This window comes from Myripristis murdjan, chromosome 19, assembly GCF_902150065.1.
Source record: "Myripristis murdjan chromosome 19, fMyrMur1.1, whole genome shotgun sequence".
Taxonomy (NCBI): Eukaryota; Metazoa; Chordata; class Actinopteri; order Holocentriformes; family Holocentridae; genus Myripristis; species Myripristis murdjan.
Genome location: NC_043998.1, coordinates 10,425,238 through 10,450,568, shown reverse-complemented (window position 1 = coordinate 10,450,568; position 25,331 = coordinate 10,425,238). Strand labels below are relative to the sequence as shown.

Below are 25,331 nucleotides of genomic sequence, written 5' to 3'. Positions count from 1 at the left end.
CGAGGGCCACGAGCTGGTTTTGTGTCCGGGGGTGGGTGGGGTGGGGATGGGTGTGTGGAGCGGGACGGTTGCCCTCAGTGTCAAGGTGCTGTGGCGAGAAGCGGGGAGATCTCACTTCCTGCGTGGCCTCTCATTAAACAGTGGAGACGCAGTGGCACGGGCTCGTCGGTGTGTGTTTTGCAAGAGGGGGACGTTTCTGGTGGTGAAATCCTTATTAAATATTCAAATCAAGCAGTCCCACGCTTGAGGAGGAGTAGAAAGAAGGGTCTTAACAGATGTATTGGAAAAGCAAAGGGGTACTTTAAAGTAATTTAAAAAATGATAATAAATTGATATTAACACATTAACCTGTCTTCATTTCATGTATTTTATTCAAATGATGTTCACATCACATATGTATAGATAAAGGCGGTGATTTAAATAAAACGGTGGGTAACCTGTGACCTCCAGTCAGTGATGCTGATGAGGAATTCATCTAAAAATATAAACTTGGAAAATATTTCCAAATCCATAATGTAGAACCCCCCCCCCAAAAAAAAATCACATTGTGCAATATTTGTGATAGTATTTAAATGATGTTTACCATGAATTCACCTTTTAAACGATATCAGTTTTAAAAAAAAACAAACAAAAAAAAAAAGCCTTTTTGTGCACTATAAAAAGTAGAGTTCACTCACCTACATCCCTGTTTATGTGCTTTAATTAAGTTAATTAATCCCTCCTATGATGTCAATACTTATCTTCTCATCATCTATTATGTTTATCCTGTGCTGCTATTCGTCCTGTGCCCTATATCTGACTCTGACATCATTATTATAGGCTGACTGGGAGGATCTGATCTGTGCGCACTGCCCTTTAAGATGCGCTTGTCATGCGCCGTTAATGGAAAGTCATCCTGGCCTTTTTCCGCGGTGCGGGATATCTGTTCCAGCTGGCCTGAAAACAACACAGTGCAGCGCATTTTCTGTCGGCCGAAACTCCACGAAGGAAGGGGGAGAGGATCCGCTCCGCCGAGGGAGGCGGAAATGAGAGGGGGGTGTCCAAAGAGGAAACCCTATCCCTTTAAGAGCAAGTGGGACATAGCGGTGCGAGAAAAGGAGAGGAGGGGGAGAAGAAAGAGGAATTAAAAAAGAAAAGGAAGAAAGAGACAGGGAGGGAGGAGGGAGAGCGGGCGATAAAAAAAGAAAGATGACATCCCCGCAGCTGAACGGCCGAGGTGGAGCGATAGGCTGCGGCCCGGCGAGAGCGCCGCTCGCCAGGGTCAGGGCTTGAATCCAACAGCGAGGCTTCGACAAACACCCGATTGGCCTATTGGGGGAAATCGGAAAAATAGATTCATAAATTAAAAAAACAGCATGAACTGCTATTCTATCAGATGCGTGTATTCCAACCCATACTTATTCTTATGCGTAAACATGCATTTATTTCACGCAGAATGTCTTATGTTTACTGCTAAAAAATAATACTGTAATAAGCGATTTTATTTAATTTTTTTGCTTTTTGGAGAGGATTTGTAGTTCTGAGATATTGCGTTGTTTTGTATCATTACTGTTTGATCAATTAAACTGAGAAACCAAAGTGAAAGAAATAGGCCATTATTGGAACTGGCCTGCTCCACTAACTGCCTGTCTCTACCGCAGCCTAGTCAACAGCTGCGTGAATTTTAATTGACAGCATTAGGCTACCTCAATGAGCAAAGAGATATTTTTTACACGCGAATTCGTTCAAGTTGTTTTTTCCAAGAAACTCCAGAAGCCCGTCGTTTCTGCTGCAGGATAGGCGACTGTTTGCACCTCAATCATCGGGTGGGCCGATCAAAACCATGCAAAGGCTGTTCTCCTCGATCTCAATCAGGACTACTTAGCTGACTTTATAATCTCCATCGCTTTTGGTGCAAAATGGATGCTGCTTGGAGCAATTTTCTCTTCCAGGTAGGCATTTAAGCACGCATGAGTGGCCTCTTGTTGTTTTTTTGCTCGTGTTTTTCTGACGCGGGGCTTGCATCTGTGTCCCATAGTCCTATAGCCCTAACGTCTTGTGTTACAACGTAGCATCTCAAGATAATGCTGGGACTTGTATTTACATTTGGTGATGGCCTTGTGCTTGCTTCTCCAGAATACTCCCACCCAAAACCAAGTGGAGGGGAGCCTCCAATCAGAGCTCATGCCAGTGCATACGAGTTCTCCTCAGACCCCACCCACAGAGCACATAGCACAGCCTCCTTCCACTGTGGACACTGCTGCTCTCAGTGAGGAGCCCATGCCTGGTGAGGGATACTGGACTAGCCTGGGCACCTGTTGAAAAATAGACCAACAGATTGCACCAATTGTTTACACAGAAAATATGTTTTTGCCTTTTTTTTAAATCTGATACTGTGCCGTATTGATGCAAAGAGTTGTGCCACTAATGACTTCCTTCAGCGCTCACTTGATTCACAGTCGTGTTTTTTTCTTTATTTCTCTTTGTCTTGCTCTCCTTCCCACCTTGCCCCGGTGCAGTGAAACCTGTGTCTCGGCCAGCCCGTGTGCCCCACATCTGTGCCATCTGCAACAAGCAGTTCAAGAACAACTACAACCTGCGGCGGCACCAGTCGGTCCACACTGGGGTACGCATGAAGGACAGGGCCAGAGAGCAGGCGGAGGGGGCAAAGGAGGGAGCAGCCGGCCAGGCGGCGGCGGTGGCGGCCCCAGCGGCGATGGCGGTGGGGGCCGGAGGGAGGGCGGAGAGGCAAACGGTTCCCCTCTCCCTGCTCCACCTCTCCGCACCTCCCCCTCTCGCCCCTCCCGGCGTGCTGGCGGGGGCCCAGCAGCCTCTCCTGGGTAGTCAGGATGGCGAAGGGGTGGCCATGCCGAACATAGTGGCTAGTGTTAACCCCCACGCTCCGCCTCCTGCTGCTGTCGTCATGGCCACTGGGGCGACAGTACAGGTGGGTCAGGGCCTTGTGGAGATGGCTGTCGTCAACCCCAAACGATCGAGCAACTTCTAGCACATTGTTTCTCAAACTGTCTGGTCGCTGGGACGGTTGAACAGTTTTCTGTTTCTATCAGGAACCTGCAAGCATTTTTTATCACCAGCTTCAGGAACCACTTTCACCAAAACGCTCATGTATAGTAAAACCAATAATAGAAAATGTCCATTTAATTTGTCTGTGGGCCGCTTAGATTCGTCCCAGTGACCGGCAGCTGTCTCCAAACCTGAGTTTGAGAAACACTGTGCTAGAAGCCCCCCATGCTCCCCTGCATGTTCTCTGTAACACAGTCAGCTCAAAACAAGAAAAGACTTGCACACAGTGGGAACTAGTCTAAGTGTCATGCCAAACAATTATTTGAAATATCCTGCACAAGGAATAAGACGCAACTTTTCGGCCAAAATGTCTGCGTGTATTTGCATGGGTTCAACAAGAAATGCTTAATGTAATTGTACTGGATATATTTCCCATCTAAACTCTTAATGTAATTGTACTGTAAGTGTGTATCTACCTGTTTGTCTGCCTCAGCGGCCGGCAAATCCCAATCCTAACCCGGTGAGGAAGAACCACGCCTGTGAGACGTGTGGGAAGGCCTTCCGTGACGTTTACCACCTGAACCGTCACCGTCTGTCCCACTCGGACGAGAAGCCCTTCTCCTGTCCCATCTGCCAGCAGCGCTTCAAGAGGAAGGACCGCATGAGCCACCACGTCCGCTCCCACCAGGGCGGGGTGGAAAAACCCTACGTCTGCCCCCACTGCGGCAAGGCTTTCTCCAGGTGATACTGTGGACCTGACAGAGTTTAAGTCTGGTAACATTACTGCACGGACTCAGACCCGAGCTGAAGAATATATCTCAATATTGTACTGATATTGTGATATGAGACTCAGTATGTGGAATTTTGGATATTGTAACATCAAGATAAGGCTGCATTACAGTAAAAAGATGCAATTTTCTGAACCTACTAGACTGTTCTAGCTGTTCTGTTATTATTATTTGATGACGACAGTGTGTCAAAAATCTCGTGTAAATATCATAGAGATGCTCCAGTAGACATCCCTGCAGTATCATCACACTATTGATCTTGAGCTGCTCTTTTAAAGATATTGTGATATTTGATTTTGGTCGGTGACGGGGTAATAGTGAGGCATATTGCCTGGAATATTTGCATAAGTCCGTTAACAACTATACATAGCCCCCTCTGAAAATAGACAAGGGCACTGGCAAGCTTGTGTACCCTTATCTGAGTCTTATCTAAATGTTTGTGAACCCTCAATCAAACCTGTCAATGGAAAAATCCACCCTGAAATATTATGCACTGTGTTTGGAAAGGGGGGGTTATCGTCAGCATGTCTTTCAATTCTTGGAAATTGCTAGTATAAACAGATGAGGCATGTTACGGAAAACTGCACATGAAAAAAAAAACATATGACATTTGGTCATTATATAACTCCTGTAATACATTAAAGATCATAAATTAATAATATATCACAGTGAAAACATCAGAGGGTGGATTATTCCTTTGACGGGTTTCCAGTGTTGAAATATGGAAGATGCATTATGTGTTGTAATTATTTTCCATCCCTTGCTCTCCTCAGGCCCGACCACCTCAACAGCCACGTCAGACAGGTCCACTCCTCAGAGAGACCCTTCAAATGCCCGGTACCTCCTCTTTATACTGCCTCAGTATTCTCACTTAGCAAGTGAACACAGCGTCCTTATGTGCAAACTGTTTTTTCCTGCCTTTATCTCCTGTATCTCACACAAATATCCACGGATAAATGAATAAATGAGCATTCAAAACATCACCATCGAAACTGAATGGGAGCAAATGGGATGTGGATTTAATTGTGAGCTGTGGTCTCACAATGATAGGTACATTACTTAGTAAATCAGAAAATGGCGACCACATATCTCATTGTAATTGTATTGTAATTAACAACAACAACAACAACAACAATAATAATAAACTTTATTTGTATAGCACGGTTCAAAACATAGTTACAAAGTGCTTATTCATTGCTAAATGTGAATGGTAATTATTGTGTTTAAATGGACCTGCTCAAAACCTGAAACCTACCTGAGTCTGATAAGCACTGAAACATGTAGGTGTGTCTGTAAACATAGCCAGTAATGCCCGGGATTATTATTTGGTAGAACAGGTTCATCCAAACCGGTGACCTCCAAACTAACCGTTGTATTTAAATGGTTTAATGGCTGGGAGATGAAAAGATGTCAAATGTGACTCATGCAGCTATTGGCATTGCTTAGTACACACAACCTAGTGAATATGTCAGTATGATTGTGGATGAGCTGTATTTCTGCTTTACTCCACGGTGACAGCGTTCCTCTAGTCCTGGGAGTCTTTCCGTTGTGTGTTTCTGGGAATCAATCATTTATCGTTCTCTCTGCTCGCTCAGACCTGCGAGTCCAGCTTCGCCACCAAGGACCGGCTGCGCGCCCATATGATTCGTCATGAGGAGAAAGTCCCCTGCCACATCTGCGGCAAGCTCCTGTCGGCTGCTTACATCACAGATCACATGAGGGTGCACAACCAGTCGCAGCACCACGCCTGCCACCTCTGCAACCGCAGTAAGTACCGCTGCCCCGGACCATTTGCTCACAGTAACTGCCTCAGGAGTTTATCTCAGGCAATGCAGGCACACCGTTTGCTTTCTAGTGTATTATGTTTATTCTGATAAAGAAAAAGAACACAATCGTTTACTGTAAACATAATTTTTTTTTTTATCAATCATTCTCCCACCCAGTTCTTACCTCTAAATTCCCCAAAATACTAAGAGCAAGTCACACTGCCTAATTTGTCAAGTAGCACTTTACGGTATTAATAACTCAAAGAGTATGCACTAAATGAATAAATACAGCAGAGGAGAATACTGAAGAAAAACAGATAAACAAATAACAGGATAAAAAGCAGCCCAAAGTAACAAGAAAGGGTTATGAGTCTTCAGTTTATCAAAGTATTTTATGATGGGACCCCAAGTGGATTTGAACTTCTCAGGGTGTCCCCTGATATGAGCGATAAGGCGATTTCCATTCGATCAGGATCAGGCACACGGTTTGTTGCTCAAATTGCAGTTTCATCCTGCAGTGGAGTGGGTAAAGATGCAAAATTGGTGATTCTGTCACATTTTCTGTTTTATTTTCTATTGGTCATGATCTGATCAAATCACTGAACTGCAGTAATCACAGGGTGCTGAAAAAGTATTAAGTTCAGTGGTATAAATATTAGGCCTTGAAGTCATTAAATAGTCTTAAATTTAAATGTATGAGGTGTTCATTTCATAACATAAACATTTGATCTAATTTCATTTATCTGTCTATTTCTTTTGGTCAAAATTAGTCAAATTCTTCCACTCCAAAGTCAACATTTCTGTGCGGCACTGATTCCAAGCCTGAACGCTGAACCTAACACCACCTTAATACTGACCGGCTACACTTACCTGTTGGGAAAATGCCTGTTGTGGATTAACCCAATTCACTCTATACTTACCTGGAACAACTTATCTGAAGAGATAATCTTTGTACTACAAGTTATGTGGAAAAAAAGTCATGGTTTCATTTACTTTACCTTTCACTTTGTTATCTAACCTAACTGAAAGAATTAAAACAGTCACTGAATTTTTTTCCCTTTTATTTTTTCCCTTTTTATGCATTAAAATGTGTTAATTAAAAGGTTTTCAGAAACATTAAACTAAACTGCCTGATACCTGTAGACACCCTGACTCTTCCAGCAGAGGAATGGCTTTCTTTTTTTTCTTTTTCTTTTTCTTTTTTTTTGACCTGACAGATTAAATTTTTTTTTTCCTTTTGAGGCCAGTTCTTGTGAATGAATTCTTTTGTTTGTGCTCCATTTCCTGGTTGCATGTTACTCCAGCTGGGCTGTGCATGGGCTGTCTTCACTCTTGCCACTCTTGTTTTCATAAGCAGTAGAAAGTGGCTACAGTTGGAATCTGTGTCTTGAAGTGAAATCAGAGAACTTGTGCAAGCACATGGGTTTGCACATAACCCAGAACGCTGCTCTCCTCTCGCCCCCCCCCAGGCTTCACCACGCTGACGTACCTTCGTGTCCACGCTCAGAAGCACCACGGCCAGGAGTGGAAGGACAGCGCAGGGGGGTTCGGCGGCACCGCCTCGGGTGGTGTGCTCGTCTGCCACTTGTGTGGCGTCCACTGCAAGACGCCCACCCAGCTCCAGGGGCACATGGGCACCCACAGCAACAACCAGGGCGCCCCGAGCCCCGTCACCACTAACGCAGGGGCCAGCAGCTCCGTCTCCCTCAGCAACATGGTGACAGCGCCCACCGTCTACGTCACCGGTAACACAGTGGTGGATCTGCTAGTCACGGACTGCTCTAGCATCGCAGCGCCGCAGCCCCACAGTTAGCAGTAGCGAGCTCAGCAATAATAAACCTCAGTCCTCTAACAGAGGTGAGAGAAGGGCGAAGTTACTTGTAGATGCTGATCCGGTTTCAGTTTTGTAATGTCACTGCTACTAGGCCGCGTTAGGATTAAGGCTGGGGGAGATGAACGCCAGTCAGCGCTCAAGGGCAGCGTCACCTCAGAGCTTCAAAGACTGGGGTGTCAGGAAAGCGGGAGACAAAGAAGAGCTGCATCACTACATTACATTGGCGATGAAGACACACCGCGCTCGTTCAAGGCTAAGAGGAACTTTTGTGGACATGGCAGGGTCAGCGGCAAGTCCGGATGTGTCGTCCAAATACGCTCTCACGCTTTTTAAGACTACAATGAAACTGGTGTTGTGAGCATCTACTGTATCTGTCTCCCCTCTCTCTGTTCTGTCCTCTTTCTCTCTCTCTCTCTCTTTCTCTCTCTCTCTCTCTCTCTCTCTCTCTCTCTCTCTTCTTCTATTCAGCCCTGGCATTGGCTACTCTGCAAGTGCACCAAGTACTGTATATCACACCAGCTCTGATCTTTACCTCCATTTTGCAACTCACTTCCTGAGAACCCAAATGGCTTGCGTTGAGAAGCAGCAGGGTGAGAATTGCTCTCGGAAAATAAGACGAAAAGTGAAGATAAATAGAATAGATCGATAAAATGAAAATTCGAGGATGAGAGAGAGCGGCTGGGAGTGTGCAAGTCGTGGGGGCTGCTCCAGCATGTTAGCCTGCTAGCTTGCTTGTTGACAACACACACAAAAAAAACTAAAATGAAATAAAATAAAACTTGTTTGATTTCGCCAAGCTGTAATGTTAGTTGATTAAGTCTCATGAGGGCTGTATTTCGATGAGGACAGGAGAGCATATGTGTGGCGGCCATGATGGCGTCGTGGGATGTACTTTGCTATTTGTTTCCTAAAGGTACAGAGATAAAAAAAAAAAAAAAAGCGAGTTCTGTTCAGGAGTGTCGTGCACCTTAAAATGTCATGTTGGATTCAGCGAGGGTCAGAAATGGGTTCGGAAATCAAAATGGGTTTAAGATTTCTTGGATTTTCTTGCTCTGAGTCTTCCTCTCTGGGTCTGGCCATTTTTTAACAAACAAAACAAAACAAACAAACAAACAAAAAAAAAGTCATTACTGCTGATCAACACTTTAGCTTCTGACATGGCAATTCTTGCGCCTGGAAACTACCTTTTGCATGAAAGCGAGCTAGCTAAGACATGCTTATATTTAGGGAGCTGTCATGACAAAAGAAAGTTTTAGCAGTTCCATTAAGTTAGTTGACTGTAAACAATAATATTTATGAAAGTCAAGTGTTGATTTACTCAAAGATCTTTAACATTGTTGGCCGTTGATTTGATTGTAACTGTCATTGCCATAGTCCTTTGTTTTCTTCTATGTACCAGTCCATTGTGTGAAACTTATGCATTAGATTTAGTCATTTAACACTATGTATAGCACATAGCGTTCTGAACGCAAGTCATTATTGCTCTCCATGAATCATGTGAAGAACGGTCACTTGTCCCTTGGGTATTTTTGGTTGCTCTGAGGTCTGTTGTGATTGACGTGTGGTGTGGAGAAAGGGCTTGTGAAGCCACAGGTCGGGGCGGGGCGGCGGGGCGTGACGCTGGGGGGGGCTCCGAGTTTGACAACACCACTTGGTATGCTGTAAACAAATCCTGGTTTTGTACTGGAGTGCTTTGTTTTTTTTTTTCCAGTTTTGTGTTGATATGTTATCTTGAAATCTGTAGAGTTGTTTCTCTCTCTTTCTCTCTCTCTCTCTCTCTTTCTTTTTTTTCGGAGATTTGTTCTTCCTGTTGAGAAAAGTAGTGATTTATTAAAAGTTAATTTAGGTTTTCTCCATCACACTAAGAAAAAAATAATACCTCTACTCTAGGATCCTGTACAGCTCTTGCGATACATCTTAATGCCTTATCGTACTCAACTGCATTTTAATTCTTTTATTATGAAATATTTTAAATCTTAGTCATGGATTCATTAAGAATATTAATGGGATGTATTTATATTTATATTTTTATATTTCTCAACAGTATGCATGTCTATAAACAGTTGTTAGAGCAAAAAAAAAAAAAAATCAATGATGCTTACTACAGTCATAAATATTATGTTATTTTGTAGATGAAGTAGAGATCATGTTATTATTTTGTAATTTGGACAATTTAAAGTAAAAGGAGTAAACAGAGAGAGTGTTGTGTACTCATTTGTTTGCCTACTTTGGCGGAAACACGGTCAACAGGACAGATTTGACACAGCTACCTCTTCGGCTCCAGTCCATCGGAGGAGACGCTGATTCACAGGCAGTCACCTCTTCTTGACAGGCTGTCAGCTTGCCAGGTGCTTTACCTGCGACTGATAGTTCTGTTGACGGAGAACAGTCAGGTAACTCTGGCATTTTTGTCTTATTCACAGACCGTTTCAGTGGGGCAAGATATTTTATCAGGGAAAAACCTGCAAAACGTAATAAATTATAGGAAAAATACCCCCCTAATAATATGTCATCACTGTTATAAAAACAGCTATTAATTATTTTACCTTGCTCTTGTTGGCTCATTTAATTGTCTGGTGATGTATTTTTCTTGCTCCTGATGTGTGTCAGTCTGGAGGTCCTTGACACCAAAAAGGTTCAGAGCCACTGGTTTAGATAACCCCATATGCAGAGACAATCACCAGTCAAACGGAGATTTCCATCCAGTGGCAGATCTAGACATTTTTCCATGGGATGGCATGGAGTTCAGGCAGGATAGCTTAGAGGGTGGTGGGTGGATCAGGCACCCTTAATGTAAATTAGGTTCATTTATTCAGATTGGAGGTGCAATCATAATAATCACAGCTCCTCACAAGAAACCCTCTCGATGAAAGAGCTGGACTCCTCAGAGAGGCTCTCTACAGAAACTCAAAGTGCAGTGAGTCCAAACCAGGGCCAGGACATGTTGCTATACCGGGCACAATTCGCCCAGTAATAGAATCACTAAGAGTAGTTTTGCAGTGCTCATAGCGGGTATTACAGGTTTAGTATCCATTCATGTAAAGCCTTTACAGAGAGAAAGCCCAACCAAGGCCACTGACTGCTGTGAGACAGAGGAAAAGTGCAGGACAGTGAATTTGTCCACACGTTCATGTCCACTTGAACTCATAGACATCAGAGTGTAAATTTACAACCAGAAAGAAGGTGAGTGAGGCACGTTCAGACATGGTTGTGAGGATTGTTAAAACACTTGTGGGGAAATGCAGGAACTGACTTTATATATCAGAAGTAGATGATACAGGGTGAAATAAAGTGCATTCAGCAAAAAGGTAAATCACACCGCCTCATCACCTCACAGCCAGACACTGTCTTCCAACTGCGGCACAGACTATTTCATGGTCTAGCAATGTTTGGCCCCGGTACACAACTGAGAACTCCATCCTATCTTACACTTGAGACAAGACTGGCCATGGTCCAACATCAGAGCTGTGTGCCCGTACTGGGACAAAGGACCTGACCAAATCTGGCTTATCCAGTGACCAAAACTCCACAACATAAGGCCTTGTGAGGGAGGAACCAAATGTGCTCTTCACTAAAGAAGTCAGTTCGTTTGGTTAGGAAGATATTTCAAGGTTGGCTTATCAACTATAGCTGCAAGTTTTCTTTCTGTCTTTTTCAGACTGGAGCCATGCAGTGTTTGAGTCAATCTGCCTGTAATGGGCTGTCACATGGTGCCTTCACTGACAATGACAGTATCACCTAATAGTTATTCCAGTCAGACTATGGATGACAATATGATGTGGCAGCATATTCACAGAGGAGCTGAAAAGTCTTGTGCTTGAGTTACAATGAAGATCCAGTAATGGTTTCATGGTTTAGTAAAGGCCATTATTTCACTCAACCAGGAGGTCTTATGTGCTTGGCATTATTATCTGAGGTTTTTGGTACTGATGAAATGGACTGGTCCCTCAACCTATTGACTTTGGACATGAGATAAGCTTCAAACAATGAAATCTCATGAAACTTCCAGCAATTTCTACAAAGCCAAGGTATTCAAAGAGACTTGGACATGAGCACAGTGGGGCCGCACCATGATTGTTAGATGAGATTGCTCTGTAACCCCTGACTCCAGGATTTTTTCTGACATCAACTCTGATTGCCCCTCAAAGGTCGGAGTCTCAATCTCTCATTAGGATCACTTTCAGAGGTCAATATCTATCCATCGAGTAGGAGTAGGGGCGCATTTGAAAAATTTGAGTCATGAGATTAATCTCAGAATTCTACGAATCACACATCAAGTAAAAAAAAAATCTGAAAATGATATCAGGGCTCAAATTACGTGACCTCAGTCATCTTCCGCAGGTATCAGGTCTCACACATAGGGCAGACCCGGGGAGTAGACACTTTGCATGGGGCTGAAGGTGTTCCCCCGGCCCAATGTGACACTGGAACATGGCAGTACTTAAAGCTGAGAACTGGATCTATTTTAGTCCACTGTCCCTGCCTTCCAAGAGTTCATTCATTAGGCAGTTGAGTATGTGGTAAAATATGTTTTGTGTGACAGTAATCACCAGAAACCTTGACCTCTATTGCGTAACTGTGTTTTAGCCCTGCATCTGTGCATGTGTTTCTTAGTATTGTGAGTAATCCCTCTGCGTCCATACTAGTTGCATGATGAAATTCACTGTCCCTCCACAAACTGCTATGACACTTAGGAGTAAGAGACATTTAATGTACTTTGCACATCTGCTCTTACATTCAACTAAATAAGATTATTTCTGGTACTTAAATGAGAAGTGCAAAGCCAGATCATCCCTAGAATTTCACCTTTGAGTTGGCTTATAGTGACTGTGGACAATCGGTCTCTGACATGAATAGACAAGTCGTTCCACTAAGGTCTACCTTATAGAAAGACTTCTGTAACCTCACAATGGTCTGCACATTTACATTTTATATTTTACGCATTCAGCTGACATTCTTTTCCAGAGCGCCATTCACTGAGCCGCTGAATCTCAGGTCAAAGACGAGTGTGTAAACTCCCATCCACCCTGAGAGGCAGACTCTTTGCGCTGTATTATGTTGCTTGCATGAAGGGACACTTGCATGGAACTTAAGTTAACAAGAGGAAGAGTCAATCAGTATCAAAATGCAAATGAAACAGCGCCGTTGCTGCTTCATCTTCTGTTGCCATGGAGAACACCATAAAAGAGAGTTTGCTATTCATAAATCCAGCAATGGCATAGTCTATGTCAATACTTTGAATAAAACAGAAACATTTAAATCTCTCAAGTATGTACATAGCTCTGCCTCTGTTCATAATGGCCATTAATTGAGAAAATATATAACATTTTAGGCTGTTTTACTCATTTAACTCGTAAGGAATTATGGTACGTCTAAAAGAGTGAACTGGCTGGACTTTGCACCTGAGCAAACTCAATCAGAGGGAGCAAGTGACTGATTGATTTTATGGATTACCAGATACAAAAATCCAAGGGATAACATGTTAAAGTGAAAACACCTCCACCATGGCCCAAAGTACAGGTATAATCAAGGATAATCGAGGATGATCGAGGACAATCGGGAGGAGGTGACACTATGGATTCCACTCTATGAAAAAATAAAATAAGGACAATGAGCTGATTCATTTACATTTAATAGGTGAAAGAAAGTCGTCTTCACTGGACTTCTTACAGGACCAGTAATATAATATCAATGCTCCAGACATTTGTGAGAAAAAATAAGGAAAAATGTAATTCTATAAGAAATTTGTGTCAATAGCAATTTAACATTTTTTTTTTTTTTTTTTTTTTTTTTAACAGAGGAAACCCTTCTTAGAAAAAACAAATTCATAAATAAAAATAAAAACTCTCGCCAACATGTTTTGGCCTGCTGGTCTTGATCAGGACAAGGCTGTTATCAGCCTCCAGAGCCGGTTTGTCAAAGGTTGCTAAATGTCGGGGTGATGAGGCCACAAACATCAACAGGATGTCTGATGTGTGCAGCTGAGGGCTGATCAGTTTGTTTGCAAATGTCTCTTCAATAAAAGCATAAAATAGACAACCTATCTCAAAGATAAGAATTTCTTTGGACTCTCTACAAACAAAACTACCATTGTGTTGTTGAGAAAGAGCAACTATCTGTTTCACCTTCTTTCTGAAGTAAACATATAACATAAACACAGGGCCACTGCTTGGAAACATATTACGTTATTTCAGAGGACACATTTCTAAATGTTATTTGTGCTGTCCTATGCTAAATTATCCCTCCTGATACCTTCAAATTTATTAATTATTATTATTATTATTATTATTTATTTTTATTTTTTTTGTCAATTAGACTCAATATGACCCCAATAACTTAAACCCCTGGAGAATGATCTTAATAAAAACTGTTACCCCAGTTTCTGTGCCAGGTACTTTTTGTGTCTTGTTGACTACCTAAACAGCTCTTAAAATAAAATATTCCCCTCAACACACTCACATCAACATTTTTATGGGAATCATGTTTTTCCCTCCCAGATGTCATATGGAGCATCAGTGATTTTTGCACTACTACAGGTCAGGTTTTGGGTGATGGCCCTAAAGCAGAGGCAAGTTTTTCTTAAGATTACGATGGCATGTTATAGTTAATCAGTGTCATTAATGTGTGTAAAATGATGATTTTTTTTTTTTAATGTTTTATGCAGCTAAAAAAGCCTGGGGTCAAATTGATCCCAGTGCATACAAAATGTGTCCAGGACATTGAAAACATATCACCATGTTAACTTCATGTTTATCATGTTTATCCACTTGTCCCCATTAAATTAGGAAAAGTCATAAAATATGAATCAAAAAAGACGTGTATTTATAGGTGTCAAACACTGAATGTGATCAAACTGACCCCAGAGATAATGGGAGGGTTAAATGGCCCCTGTTCACTCTTTATAGTCAGCCCCCAAACGTTTCCCCGCATAGCATTCAGCAGAAAAACAATGCAAAAAAAAAAAAAAAAAAAAAAAAAAAAAAAAATGGTGCACATTTGTGATGATGAGCTGCTGCCTGGACCTGTAGGAAGCCGCTCCTGCAGCACTGCACGGTGTCGACTGGACGCTGCATCCCTCCGTCTGTGGAGCTGACGAGCAGCAGCAGCAGCAGTAACACTAGCAGCAGTAGCAGCAGTCAGGAGCCCCTCTGCTGCTGGCACACACACATACATACACACACACACATACACACACAGGACACAACGCCAGCTGCCCCTCACTCCTGGACGGGATCCGTGCCACATTTCCGTCAGGTTCCAGCTGATGTCCACGACTGAGATATTGTATAGTAGTCATTAACCTTAGTTGAAGTTAACAGGAGAGGGGGTTAGCTCGACCAGCAGATGCTAGCGGCGGGCTGCTCGATCTGATTAAGTGCAAGCTAGCGTTAGCTCGCTGCTGCTACACCTCAGACGTTGCGGCCACATAAACATGCGGATCATCGAGGCGGAGACCCCCGGGACTTCTCCAACCTTAAACGCTTTCCGCAGAACTCGAGTTTCGACCGGCCGCTGACTGGACATCGAGGAATCTCTATGTAACTGTTTCGTAAGACTTTTCATTCATTTCAACATGTGCAAACTCCACTGTGTTAGCCTAGCCAGCTAGCCCGGTTAAGCTTTCGTAGGTTAGGCAGTTTAGCTGCCCTTGCTAACTGCCACAGAATGAATAACAAGCTGCAATAATTAATTATCGCCAGCGTAAGCTTATCTTAAATGTGTGGTAAAACCTGGCCAGTGGCACAGTAAATCGATTACTGTTGTGTCCTGTGTGTGAGTGTTTATATAACGTTACTGGGGTTTAGTCAACACAGTGCTAACTAGGGTACAAGTTAGCTAACGGCAGTAGCCAGTGTTAGCTTGGCTCGTTATTGTTAGCTGGCGCGGCTCCGGTGCGCACAGCTCGGCGTGCTCAGTGTTACCTGGCAGGGGCTGGCAATGAACGACAGTGGTTATCCAACACTATCAGCATTGTTTCTTTACCTGCCCACCCCCTAAACACCAGCAGTAAGCGTGTTACATGCAGGCTGACCCACTTTCAGGTGCTAACAAGTTGCCAATTAAGTTACGAGTTGGTTTGGTTTACGTTACTTGTGCGCTAACAAGCTAATTAGCATTATTGTTAGCTTAACTATCAAACATTAGTGTGGTTGATGGGCAGCGTTGTTAAATAACGCTTAGTGCAAGTCGGTTTTTAGATATGCTGTCCGGCCTCATTGAATAATAGCCCCACTAACATTATGTTGGCTAGCAATTGCCAGCTAATGCGGTGTAATATGCGTAATGTTAACATCACTAGCAGGGCAGTCCCAGTCAACGTTAACCTCCAACCAATGCCAAGTTGACTATTGAGCTAGCAGAGCTGGGTCGACTCTTTTTCTTGACAGGTCCACTGTATTACTAGCGATCAGCGGTAGCTAGCTGTATCCTGCAGCCCATGCCTGTATCGATATCACCGACGACCAGGGGTTTTAAGATAGCGCAATGCGTATTTTGCTAATAGACCTCTAACTTTTTAATGAGTCAGCTAGTCCAATGAAAGCAAACTGCACAACAGTATGAAACTACCACATGTTTGCTGTAGGCCGCAGTGGGAAATTGAATAACGTTTACAATGACCTCAGATGGCTGCAGCAGCATGTTGCACATAGGGCCTTCTCTGAATCGCAGCCACTGTACTCAGCACTTAGCCACATTACCATCACCGACATGCGTGCTCTTCTTACACCTTTGTTAATTCAACAAATGTCCTGCCGTGCACACTGTGCCAAGGTTATTTTTGTATATGCACCCCTTCCCCCCTTTCCTTTTCATCTTCATTATGCCTGTGGCTAGACTTTCATCAAGGGAAAGCTGGAATAGAGGGGCTATTTCTGTGGGACTCGGGTGTTTATAAAAGGATGTGAAGTGTTTCAGTTACCTTAGTAAGTGCATCAGAATGAATGCAGATGGGATTCATCACCGCTGAGCTCTGTTTGAACTGTTGATGAAACTGTTTGTTTCTTTGTCTTTTTCAGAGGGGGAAAGAGCAACAGATCTCAAAGACCAGATTGCCAGCCGAACTTTTCACCTCTCCGACAGATCACCAGGGACCATGCTGACCATCCTAGCTGCTGGGTCTGTGTTCTTTCCAGGCCTTTTCCTGCTGTCCAAACAATGCCTGAAGTACATCCCAGCACTGAGATGGAGCGAAGGAGATGCAGTGATTGTATCTGCCAGGTGAGCCATTTAGGGTTTCTCCAACTGGCACTGTTGAATAAGCTGAGTCAAACCATACCCAACTATTGATTTGCATCTCCATTACCAGTTTAACACACCAAATTATGCAGTGTCACCTGCAAGATGGATGTATGCGCTTTACATGGGGAGCTATCAGGGCGCCTGCTTCTTAGTTTTATTCTGGCAGTGTAGTATTTTAAATGAAACTTGGCTGCATTTTTATATAGGAATAAAATTAACTCATTAAGCGTGACAGAAAAAAGTTTTTTAGTTATATCATGATGAAAAATGATATTGGCTGATATGAAAATGTGAGTTACAGCATTTTCAGCTGTATCATAACACTGGCATAGGTTCACTGGTAGCTCACCGGATAAGAGTGTGTACCATTTGTTAAGGTTGAGTCCTGATCGCAGTGTCATGGATAAATAAATAACAATGGCAGCACATGTCTGAAAACTCCAGTGCTTTGCCCCAGTGGTGCTGTATCAAAATCCAGATATTTAACTTTCTACCACCACAAAATGGAAAACAACAACATTGTAAACAGCAAGTGGCTCCAGGTCCTCTTTGTTTAATTTTTGCTAAGTGTGATGTTTCAAGCTTGAGATGATGTGCGACCTCGTACATGACCCTCAATTGCAGCTGGTACTTTTAACATCAGTAGCAACACCTTGATTGTGTGCACTCTGGTGCATGGTGCATCAAATTAACTTAATGGTACAACAGTTATCTTGCAACTTATTACCTAAAAATAGGTAATGTAATTGTAGACTGACAATAGCGTCATCCCTTATGTACTCGCCATTCTCTGTTCTCAGGTTGGTGTCCTCAGTCCAGGCAATCATGGCTTCTTCGGCTGGCTACATCATTGCTTCTTCCTGTGATGACATCATCGAGGACCAGTAAGTCCAGAAGTTGCCATCACATCGTATTGCATCCCATTTGACCTGACTGTCTGTTATCCCCAGGCCCTAATCCAGGCATTTGCAAATTCCAAGTTTTTCATATTTCAGGGAAGTCCCACAACAATTCATTTAACTTGAGATCAAGTCTGAATCATGATGTGGTTGTATGAGGCCATTTTTATTCATTCAGTTACATGTCAGCTTTATAATGAAAAATGTTATATAAAAGAATGCTAAAAAAAATCATAAGTGTAATCAGTTAATGTGTCCACCCTCAATTATTGAAATGCAAAATATTTGAGCTCCAGTGCTTGTCTAGCCCTGTGGTTCTGTAGGATGTGTCGTTTATCGAGGTGTATGTTTTATATGATTTGCAGTGTAATTACTCACCAGCTCAAAGATTCCAGGATACTTTGCCTCCAAAGACTTCACAGATTTCCTTTTTCTTTTCTGTTCAGGTTCATCTGGTTGTTTGTCCCATGAATCAGTTAACTCATTTATTTGGGATGTTGTGGGGTTTAGTTGAACTTTTCACTCCACAGTCAAACAACTTAATTTACTTGGCCATTGTCTCTTGAACAGATGCCTGTGGCGAATAAACACATCAATGCACATGCAGCATAGGCTGATTCTGGTTCCTCTCCTGTTTCTGTGAAGTTTTACTGCAGTTGGCATCCATGATGATTCTGGTTCCAACTGTAATAGAAATATTCGAATATAATTAACATAACCTATAAATAACAATTATGTTTTACATTTTGTTTTTTGTTGTCTCTATTGTCTTTATGTTAAAAAGCGGTTGCCACTGATGGCAACCAAAGGCCAAGAATGGGGTGCTAGTTTCTCAAGCTTGTTGCCAGTGGCAACCTGGCATCTGTTAATGTTGAGCCCTGAATAGGATGGGTGTTATTGTACTGCTTAATGAAATTATTCGTAAGACACTAACACACAGGTCAAATGTAGTAACTGATGCAGCCTTTGAGAGCTTGTATCTGTTGCTTTTACAGAGCACCACACTGGGAATGGAATCTGTTTTTTGTTTTTAGCTTTTTTAATTCTTAAAGCAAGTTTCTGTTCCTCTTTACCCAGGCATTGGCTGACCAGTGCTTACATCCTGTTTGCTGTGCCCTACTTTGTGTATGATATCTACGCAATGTTCATGTGCTACTGGTACAAACTGCGAGTCAAAGGGCACGAGGAGGCCTCCGCAGCGCCCCAGCACATGGGCTCAGCACTGACCAGCTACTTGCGTCGCGAGTTCCTCATGGTGCTACACCACGTTGTCATGGTCACCGTCTGCTTCCCTGTCTCTGTGGTAACTGTCACATACACACAGTGCTCAGCACTCATCCTTTGGGTTTGAGATTTGAGTATGGTTAGGGACAAGTACAGTAATATTATGTTGATGCCCACTATTTTACTTCATCCTTCATGGCATAAAAAGTTTGAATTCAGTAGTTTTCTTAAAAATGGATTTGTTGAAAGATCTTAAATCTTTTTTTTTTTTACTGTTTTAGTAATTTCAGTTGATGTATTTTATTATGTCAAGGGATATTATTTTTGTATTGCAAAACATTAAGATAAGTAATGTTATTGTATCAGGACCTCTGTGGTGACATCTATTCTTGAGTTACTCTTCATAATCCTTGTTTAGATATTAACCCCAACTTTTTTTTTTTTTTTTTAAATAATCTTTAGTATACGGAATGCAATGGAAGGAAATCTGTGATTGCGTCCTTGACAACTGGTCTTCCTCTTTTTCTCTAGTTTTGGCGGCAAGGAAAGGGAGATTACTTTCAGGGTATAATGTTTATGGCCGAGCTCAGTACTCCATCTGTCTGCCTGGGGAAAATACTCATCCAGGTAACTCTTTTCACAGCCTCAAAGAAGATTTGAGAATGTGTGCATGTGTCACACTAAAGTTCTTCTGCATTGCTCACTTCTTTTTTCCCCTTTTTATTATATGGAGAAGACATTTCTGGTCATTCGCAGCATGCAGCTTGTTCATGTGCATCGGCTCGTGTTGGCTGTGTCTGATATGAACAGCATTGTCTGACACATCTTTGATTCATTGGTAACACAATTTGCTTGAGTATACTTAGGAGCTGTATACCCTGCGTGTGTGTGTGTGTGTGTGCTTGAGATCTGCATGGGTGTATGTGCAATGCCTCAATGCCTGGGTGAAGGTTGCCCCTGCAGTGCTTTTTGCTCTTCCCCCATCTGAGGCTCCTACAGCTGTTAGGTTCTGAATATAGCCCCTAGTATTTAGACTGGACTTATACAGCAGATACAATATCAGCTTCTCTTTAGTCTCTCCTCCTCACCCTTTATCACTCAGCACTGCACTCTTCCTCTCCCTGATAACCGTGCATGTAGCCAGTTGATAAACAATACTGGACTAAACGCTGTGGTTGGCATGCGATCATAGAATGCTTAAAACAACAGTAATAGTTTTCATTGTTTGGATTCATTGCAGTGCAATTGTAGGAAATAAAATAACAAATGGATGAGAGAAAAAATTTAAGTAAACCTGTGTGAACAATGTCCTCAGTGTTATCTCACTGAGGCAGGCTGACTGTCCCAGATAAAGGCCTTGTCAGCTGGTGTAAACAAATGAGACTGTAAAAAAAAAAATGACTGCTCCATTGACACACTGTCCTACAGCCTCTTGTAGAGTCCGGCCAGTGTCCATCTAGCATTGCCCTCCATCTCCACTTATTCCATTCATGCAAATGTCGTGCTGTATTAACTCTTTCAGCTTTCACCAATCTATACTGCTTGCTTTTCCCCCCCTTCTCCCCTCTATCTCGACCTCTCTATTTTTTCCCCTCTCAGTACAAACAGCAACACACTCTCCTGCACAAAGTGAATGGGGCTCTTATGCTGATCACTTTTTTCATCTGTCGAGTCCTCCTCTTCCCTTACCTCTACTACGTCTATGGCAGGTATGTCTTTCTCTCTCCCTCACGCTCTGCTTTCTTGCTGAGCTCAGGTCTGTAACATGATCAGCAACATGATTTCTATCTGGGAATACTGAAATGGGGTACAGAAAGTCAGTTTGGGGTTCTCATGTTTGTATGTAAAGCTGCCATTTTGATCCTACAGGAGTGTGTTCTTTCATGTCTAAATGCAGGTACGCATCGATCCCATTCCACATGGTCCCTCTGTCGGTGCCATGGCATTGTAATCTTGGTGCTGCCCTGCTCATGGCCCCCCAGCTCTACTGGTTCTCCCTCATCTGCAGGGGCGCCCTGCGGCTCTTCACGGGCTCTTCTCGCTCCCGGAGACCACCTCCAACCACCGCTGCTGTCAAGGAGGGCCAGATGGACGGCCACGCACTGCCCCAGCCCGCCAATGGCTACAGCATGCGTTCCACAGAGCCCGAGCCAGCCACTCACTGAGAAGAGTGGAGGGGAGGGTGGGGAGGGAAGGATGCAGAATGTACCAATGAGTATGTAAAAGAGTGAGAGGTATGAGGGAATGGTGAAACTTGAAACACGTAGCAACATAATCAAAGCTACAGGGGACATCCTCGAATAGTGTTTGAAGTCTCTGGCTAGAAGCCCAGTCCTCACAACTTACGGGTTTTGAGGACTGGTGCGTTCTGGCCACCAAGCTTTACAGTGTCTTGGAAACAAGAGTGTTAGCTCACTCAATACATAAAGATGTCAGCTGGCACTGTGACAAATAGGAACATGCACTGAATTGAGAGAGCAATTTGCGTGTTAAGTATAGCAAGAAAAGGCGGTGATTTCCCTCATGTAGATCAAATTCAGTCCTGTCTGCCTGAAGTGTAAGGTAGCACAGGAAATAGGAATGTATTATATTGTATGTTAGTACATTTGCTGTAGATAGAAGGCATAAATCAGCTTAGTAACAAAGAAGACTTAAAAAAAAAACATCCTGGCTAAGCAGTATTTTGACTTGTTAGTGTTTATTATCTGTATCCTCTATGTAGTCACTGTCACTCTAACAAAATGTAACCAACCCGCAGACTGACTCATCTTTAGAAAGGAGATAATCTCATAAGACTGTATTCTGCTGCCTTATCCCTTTTCCCAATTCTTTGCGATTTCTTTTCGTGTATTTATTTATTTTTATCCCCCGAGGAGAAGGGAGCGGCTTTCCTTGGACAGAAAATGTGACGGGTGTACATAGCTGATGTAAAATTGTCCTAATTTCCATGTCAGTATTAGGTTAATGTTGGATTTTAGGTTTTTGTCCCTCAATTCTGCATCTAGTGTTTCTTCAACCATTTTTCAGCAGTAGTACGAGAATTAGAACAGTTTACGTCAAGAAACGTTTCACCATTTTACTGATAACTCTGCTTAACAAACACAAACTGCCCGACCCACATGGCAGTGTTTATTAATTCCGTGTAGATATGACTTTATTCCATTTGCTGGGGACACAAAGTTGAGTTGACATGAAAAGTGTGTTTGCATTTTTCCTCAAAAGGAAGTGATACAAAATGGCAGTCACTTTAAAATGAATTTCCACATTTTAAGTTCTGTGCTAACCTAACTTAATCTCAAAATATCCATGAGCGGATCTTGAATAGTTCAGAAAGGGGTCCATGAGATTTGAGTATTTTAAGCAACACTAAGAAACTTACTGTTGCAATTTGAAGGGAAACAAATGGAACAATACTCTTGTATGGAAGCATTCACTTGAAATCAGCTTGTCATATTTGCCATGGCAACTTATTTTGATGTGGATTTCTTTAAAATGTTTGTTTTTATCATTCTTGAATCTATGTTTGAGCCTTTTTACATTGTATTAATTGTTCCAGTAATTGAGCTATTTATTTGAGCCACTGGTTCTATGAACCTTAACATAGTTACAAACTAGCTCATGATTTATTTTATTTTTTAAAAGCAGTTACACTTTCCTAGCACATGGGTTAAGGAAATAAAACAAGGCTCAGAAACCTTCAAGACAGGGCAGCGTGTGCCAAAAAGACTGGACACTTGTGGGCATGTCGGTGAGTACAGATCATCCATTCCCCTCGGTTCCATGAATTCATCGGGTACTGCTTCTTGCCAATACTAAGCATTTCAACTGATGTACTGTATATTCCACAAAATGCTTGTTATTTATTTGTAAGTATTTATTTATTGTTTATTTATTCAGTTTATTTGTGATTTTTGAATGCATATTTATGCATACTATTATACTCTGCTTCTGAGCCTTACAATGAAGGCTGTATTGTTACTCAAACTCTTAGCTAAAATATACTCCTCTGTCCTGAAACTGCTTTGTGTTGTCTCTCTTTCTTGGTATTAATGCTGGATTATTTTTTAAAAATCTAATGCCATTTTAGGTATTACAAAGCTGTTTAAATATCTGAAGTATACAATAGCACATTATGGAGTTTGTGTTAATCCATAAATTAGAAAAGGGTATTTGTGTAAGCTACACATTTAAGTAAATCCGACTGAAGTGATTCCTCTGAAACTGTGATGATTGCATATTAGCTGAAAGAGCTGCTGACTAACAGAAGAGCTTTTAATGAGCAGCTTTAGAAAGGAAATTACTCCTCATGATGAAAATATAAAAGAACAGGACTAAGTGCAAGTTTCATCCCTATTTCCAGTGCTTCAATGTCATCAGTTAATCACATTCATCAAGGTTAAAATGTTTATTACCATCATACAAAACACACATAGAAAACATAGAAAAGTCCATTACATACAAAATTCAAGTTTTGAAAAAGAGCCTATGAAAGCTCTTGGCCTTGCTTCCTGCTGGGCAGAGTCCTCGTTTCTCTTTAATACTTCAGTATCTCCTCTGTCTCGGGGAGAAGATAGTGTTGGGGTTGCTGTCTCGCTCCCTCTCCTTCTCGCGCTCTTTCTGGCTGTTGGGAGACAGGGCCTCCTCCAGCTTCTTGTCACTCTTGAACAGATCTCGCCCCGTACGCAGGATGTGCTCCTCCATCTTCTGGTGGCGCTTCATGTCTGACAGCACCTTGTCCAGCCGGGCTTCCCTTTTCACAGAGGCGCGGGCCGAAGATCCTGGGATATAAAACGAAATAAATTAACCTGATTTCACAGCGTCCACTTATTAGGGCTGCACAACAATGACGATGCCTTCATTTTCCTGAATATTACTATATAAAGAGTCCTTTTTTCTGCCACCATTTTTAACTAGAAATTCTTGATGTACAAAGGGATGGAATGAAAAAGATGAATAAAAGTTTGTTTATTTATGTGCGATTTAACTTAGGCCAGAAACTACATTCAGCACCAGAATAGTATGCTTAGGAGCCACCACTAATAAAATAATCACAACTTCTTGTAATATGGAAATTAAAAGTAGTTAATATTGGGTTTTTTTCTTACCTGGTGTTCTGCGTCTGTTGATGAAGGCATTTTTCGGAGTGGCTTGCATTTGCTCCTCATCAAAGTCAAACTCTGTTGGAGTCGGAGGCCTGGAAAGCAAAATCAGGTTTTGAACATGCCTTACATCCATTAACAGAATGCAAACTCAAATGTGTCCTGTCAAAGTGGAATAACTGGGCAGGTTTCAGCATGAAGGTGTCACAACTCACTTGCGTTCCCTCTCCTCCCTCTCCCTTTCTTTGGCCGCCTCCTCCTCCTCGTCTCTCTCAGGTGAGGGGGTGCGCTCAGGCGTGGGGGGCCTCCTGGGGAGCGGCACAAAGTTCAACTCCAGCATCTCCCCTTTGGCGAGGAGCTCATACAGTCTTTTGATCTCAGCGGGTGGCGGCATCCAGTTTTTGGGGTCCTCCATTTCCTCATCGCTGTATGCAAGCTCCCACTCCCCGTCCCCCTCCACTCCCTGTTTTTCTTCTCCACCATCCATCGCTGTGTCTGCTTTAACTTCCTCCTTGTGCTCTTCTCCTTCCACTGCGTCTCCATCTTCCCCATCTGAGACAGTGGGAGGAAAGAAAAGCAAGACATATTAACTAAAACTTCTTACTGATAGGGGGGAAAAAAAGCATGATGGGGGAAGAAAAGATTAATTGAATGAGATTGTGTCATTGTCACCTTTTGCATCATTGGATGTTGTGTCCTCCCCTGTTGCAGCGACCATCTCGGTGTCCTGCTGCTCTTTGCTGCCCTCCTCCTCCTGCTTTGCAGCACTCCTCTCTGCCTCCCTCACTCCCAGAGCCTCTATCCCCTCCCTCAGAGAGGAGTCCGTGGCCTCAGCCTGCATCCTTCCTGAAGCTGAAGTTTCTCACGTCAGATCTGCTGGATAAAGTTGATGTGAAAACAAATGCAAACACAACAGCACTTCAAACACATGAATTAATATTCCAACAGTAGGTAATTGTGTAAAGTAATGCCAACCAAGAGCTACTACGTTTGTATACACGTTAAAAACATCTTAGTGGTTATTTAAGTTGAGTAATGATCAATCTCAATGCATTTTTAATGTTAGCTTCGGTGTCTAACTTAAGTTAAGCGTAAGTTAGCTAACGTCAGGCCTGATCGTCAGCTAATTGAACCTGCAAACTGCAATCGACATTGACCTTTACCGTATTCTGTGTATCGTAGACCGGCCGTTGATGCAAATGCAATGTCAGATTATCTTCCCGAGTGAATAAAACCATCCAAGCTCGCCATCATACTTGCTAGGAATAACAGAATAACATGCAGAGACGTAAACATAGCGCCATTTTGAACCGAAAAACGGTGTGCAGCGACCTGTCTGGGTTGCCGAAATGTGCATTTCCGCTGATCGCACAGCATGCGGATCGTCAAGTCTCGGCGCAGAGCTCCACCTGCCGACGGCTCGTGTGGGATACAGATCTGTGTTGAGCTGACTTCCTGCGCAGCACGCAAAAGCACGT

General features: G+C 42.7%; 3 protein-coding genes across 8 annotated transcripts; 2 read left to right on the top strand and 1 right to left on the bottom strand.

The window, feature by feature from the left end:
- Window positions 1-991: 991 nt before the first annotated feature.
- mazb (MYC-associated zinc finger protein b (purine-binding transcription factor)) lies at window positions 992-9,589 on the top strand. The gene is made up of 7 exons (XM_030077850.1): window positions 992-1,931; window positions 2,116-2,266; window positions 2,499-2,926; window positions 3,497-3,744; window positions 4,565-4,628; window positions 5,387-5,558; window positions 7,027-9,589. The coding sequence occupies exons 1-7, from the start codon at window positions 1,899-1,901 to the stop codon at window positions 7,368-7,370; spliced, it is 1,440 nt and encodes a 479-aa protein (XP_029933710.1). The 5' UTR covers window positions 992-1,898; the 3' UTR covers window positions 7,371-9,589.
- Window positions 9,590-14,435: 4,846 nt separating this feature from the next.
- tlcd3bb (TLC domain containing 3Bb) lies at window positions 14,436-22,771 on the top strand. 2 transcript variants are annotated; one of them, XM_030077866.1, is made up of 7 exons: window positions 14,436-14,929; window positions 16,409-16,610; window positions 17,432-17,515; window positions 18,608-18,833; window positions 19,286-19,381; window positions 20,354-20,463; window positions 20,652-22,771. In XM_030077866.1, the coding sequence occupies exons 2-7, from the start codon at window positions 16,486-16,488 to the stop codon at window positions 20,917-20,919; spliced, it is 909 nt and encodes a 302-aa protein (XP_029933726.1). In that variant the 5' UTR covers window positions 14,436-14,929; window positions 16,409-16,485; the 3' UTR covers window positions 20,920-22,771. The 2 variants fall into 2 exon arrangements, with proteins under 2 accessions (XP_029933726.1, XP_029933725.1); XM_030077865.1 differs by having other exon boundaries at window positions 14,436-14,940.
- A 373-nt stretch (window positions 22,772-23,144) lies between these two features.
- Window positions 23,145-25,204, bottom strand: pagr1 (PAXIP1 associated glutamate-rich protein 1). 5 transcript variants are annotated; one of them, XM_030077873.1, is made up of 5 exons: window positions 25,186-25,204; window positions 24,526-24,726; window positions 24,069-24,405; window positions 23,860-23,948; window positions 23,145-23,532 (listed from the first exon to the last, which is right to left on the bottom strand). In XM_030077873.1, exons 2-5 carry the CDS (start codon window positions 24,692-24,694, stop codon window positions 23,297-23,299), a joined length of 831 nt encoding a protein of 276 aa, XP_029933733.1. In that variant the 5' UTR covers window positions 24,695-24,726; window positions 25,186-25,204; the 3' UTR covers window positions 23,145-23,296. The 5 variants fall into 5 exon arrangements, with proteins under 5 accessions (XP_029933733.1, XP_029933731.1, XP_029933729.1 ...); XM_030077871.1 differs by lacking the exon at window positions 25,186-25,204 and adding an exon at window positions 25,011-25,178; XM_030077869.1 differs by lacking the exon at window positions 25,186-25,204 and adding an exon at window positions 25,017-25,178 and having other exon boundaries at window positions 24,526-24,729.
- Between the last annotated feature and the right edge of the window lie 127 nt (window positions 25,205-25,331).

Coding starts and splice junctions, on each gene's coding strand:
- tlcd3bb (XM_030077866.1), top strand. CDS start 16,486: ATGCTGACCATCCTAGCTGCTGGGTCTGTGTTCTTTCCAGGCCTTTTC. Junction 16,611..17,431: donor GCAGTGATTGTATCTGCCAG/GTGAGCCATTTA, acceptor CTCTGTTCTCAG/GTTGGTGTCCTCAGTCCAGG. Junction 18,834..19,285: donor TCTGCTTCCCTGTCTCTGTG/GTAACTGTCACA, acceptor CTTTTTCTCTAG/TTTTGGCGGCAAGGAAAGGG.
- pagr1 (XM_030077873.1), bottom strand. CDS start 24,694: ATGCAGGCTGAGGCCACGGACTCCTCTCTGAGGGAGGGGATAGAGGCT. Junction 24,406..24,525: donor AACATCCAATGATGCAAAAG/GTGACAATGACA, acceptor CCACTGTCTCAG/ATGGGGAAGATGGAGACGCA. Junction 23,949..24,068: donor AGGGAGGAGAGGGAACGCAA/GTGAGTTGTGAC, acceptor TTTGCTTTCCAG/GCCTCCGACTCCAACAGAGT.
- mazb (XM_030077850.1), top strand. CDS start 1,899: ATGGATGCTGCTTGGAGCAATTTTCTCTTCCAG. Junction 2,267..2,498: donor CAGTGAGGAGCCCATGCCTG/GTGAGGGATACT, acceptor GCCCCGGTGCAG/TGAAACCTGTGTCTCGGCCA. Junction 5,559..7,026: donor CTGCCACCTCTGCAACCGCA/GTAAGTACCGCT, acceptor GCCCCCCCCCAG/GCTTCACCACGCTGACGTAC.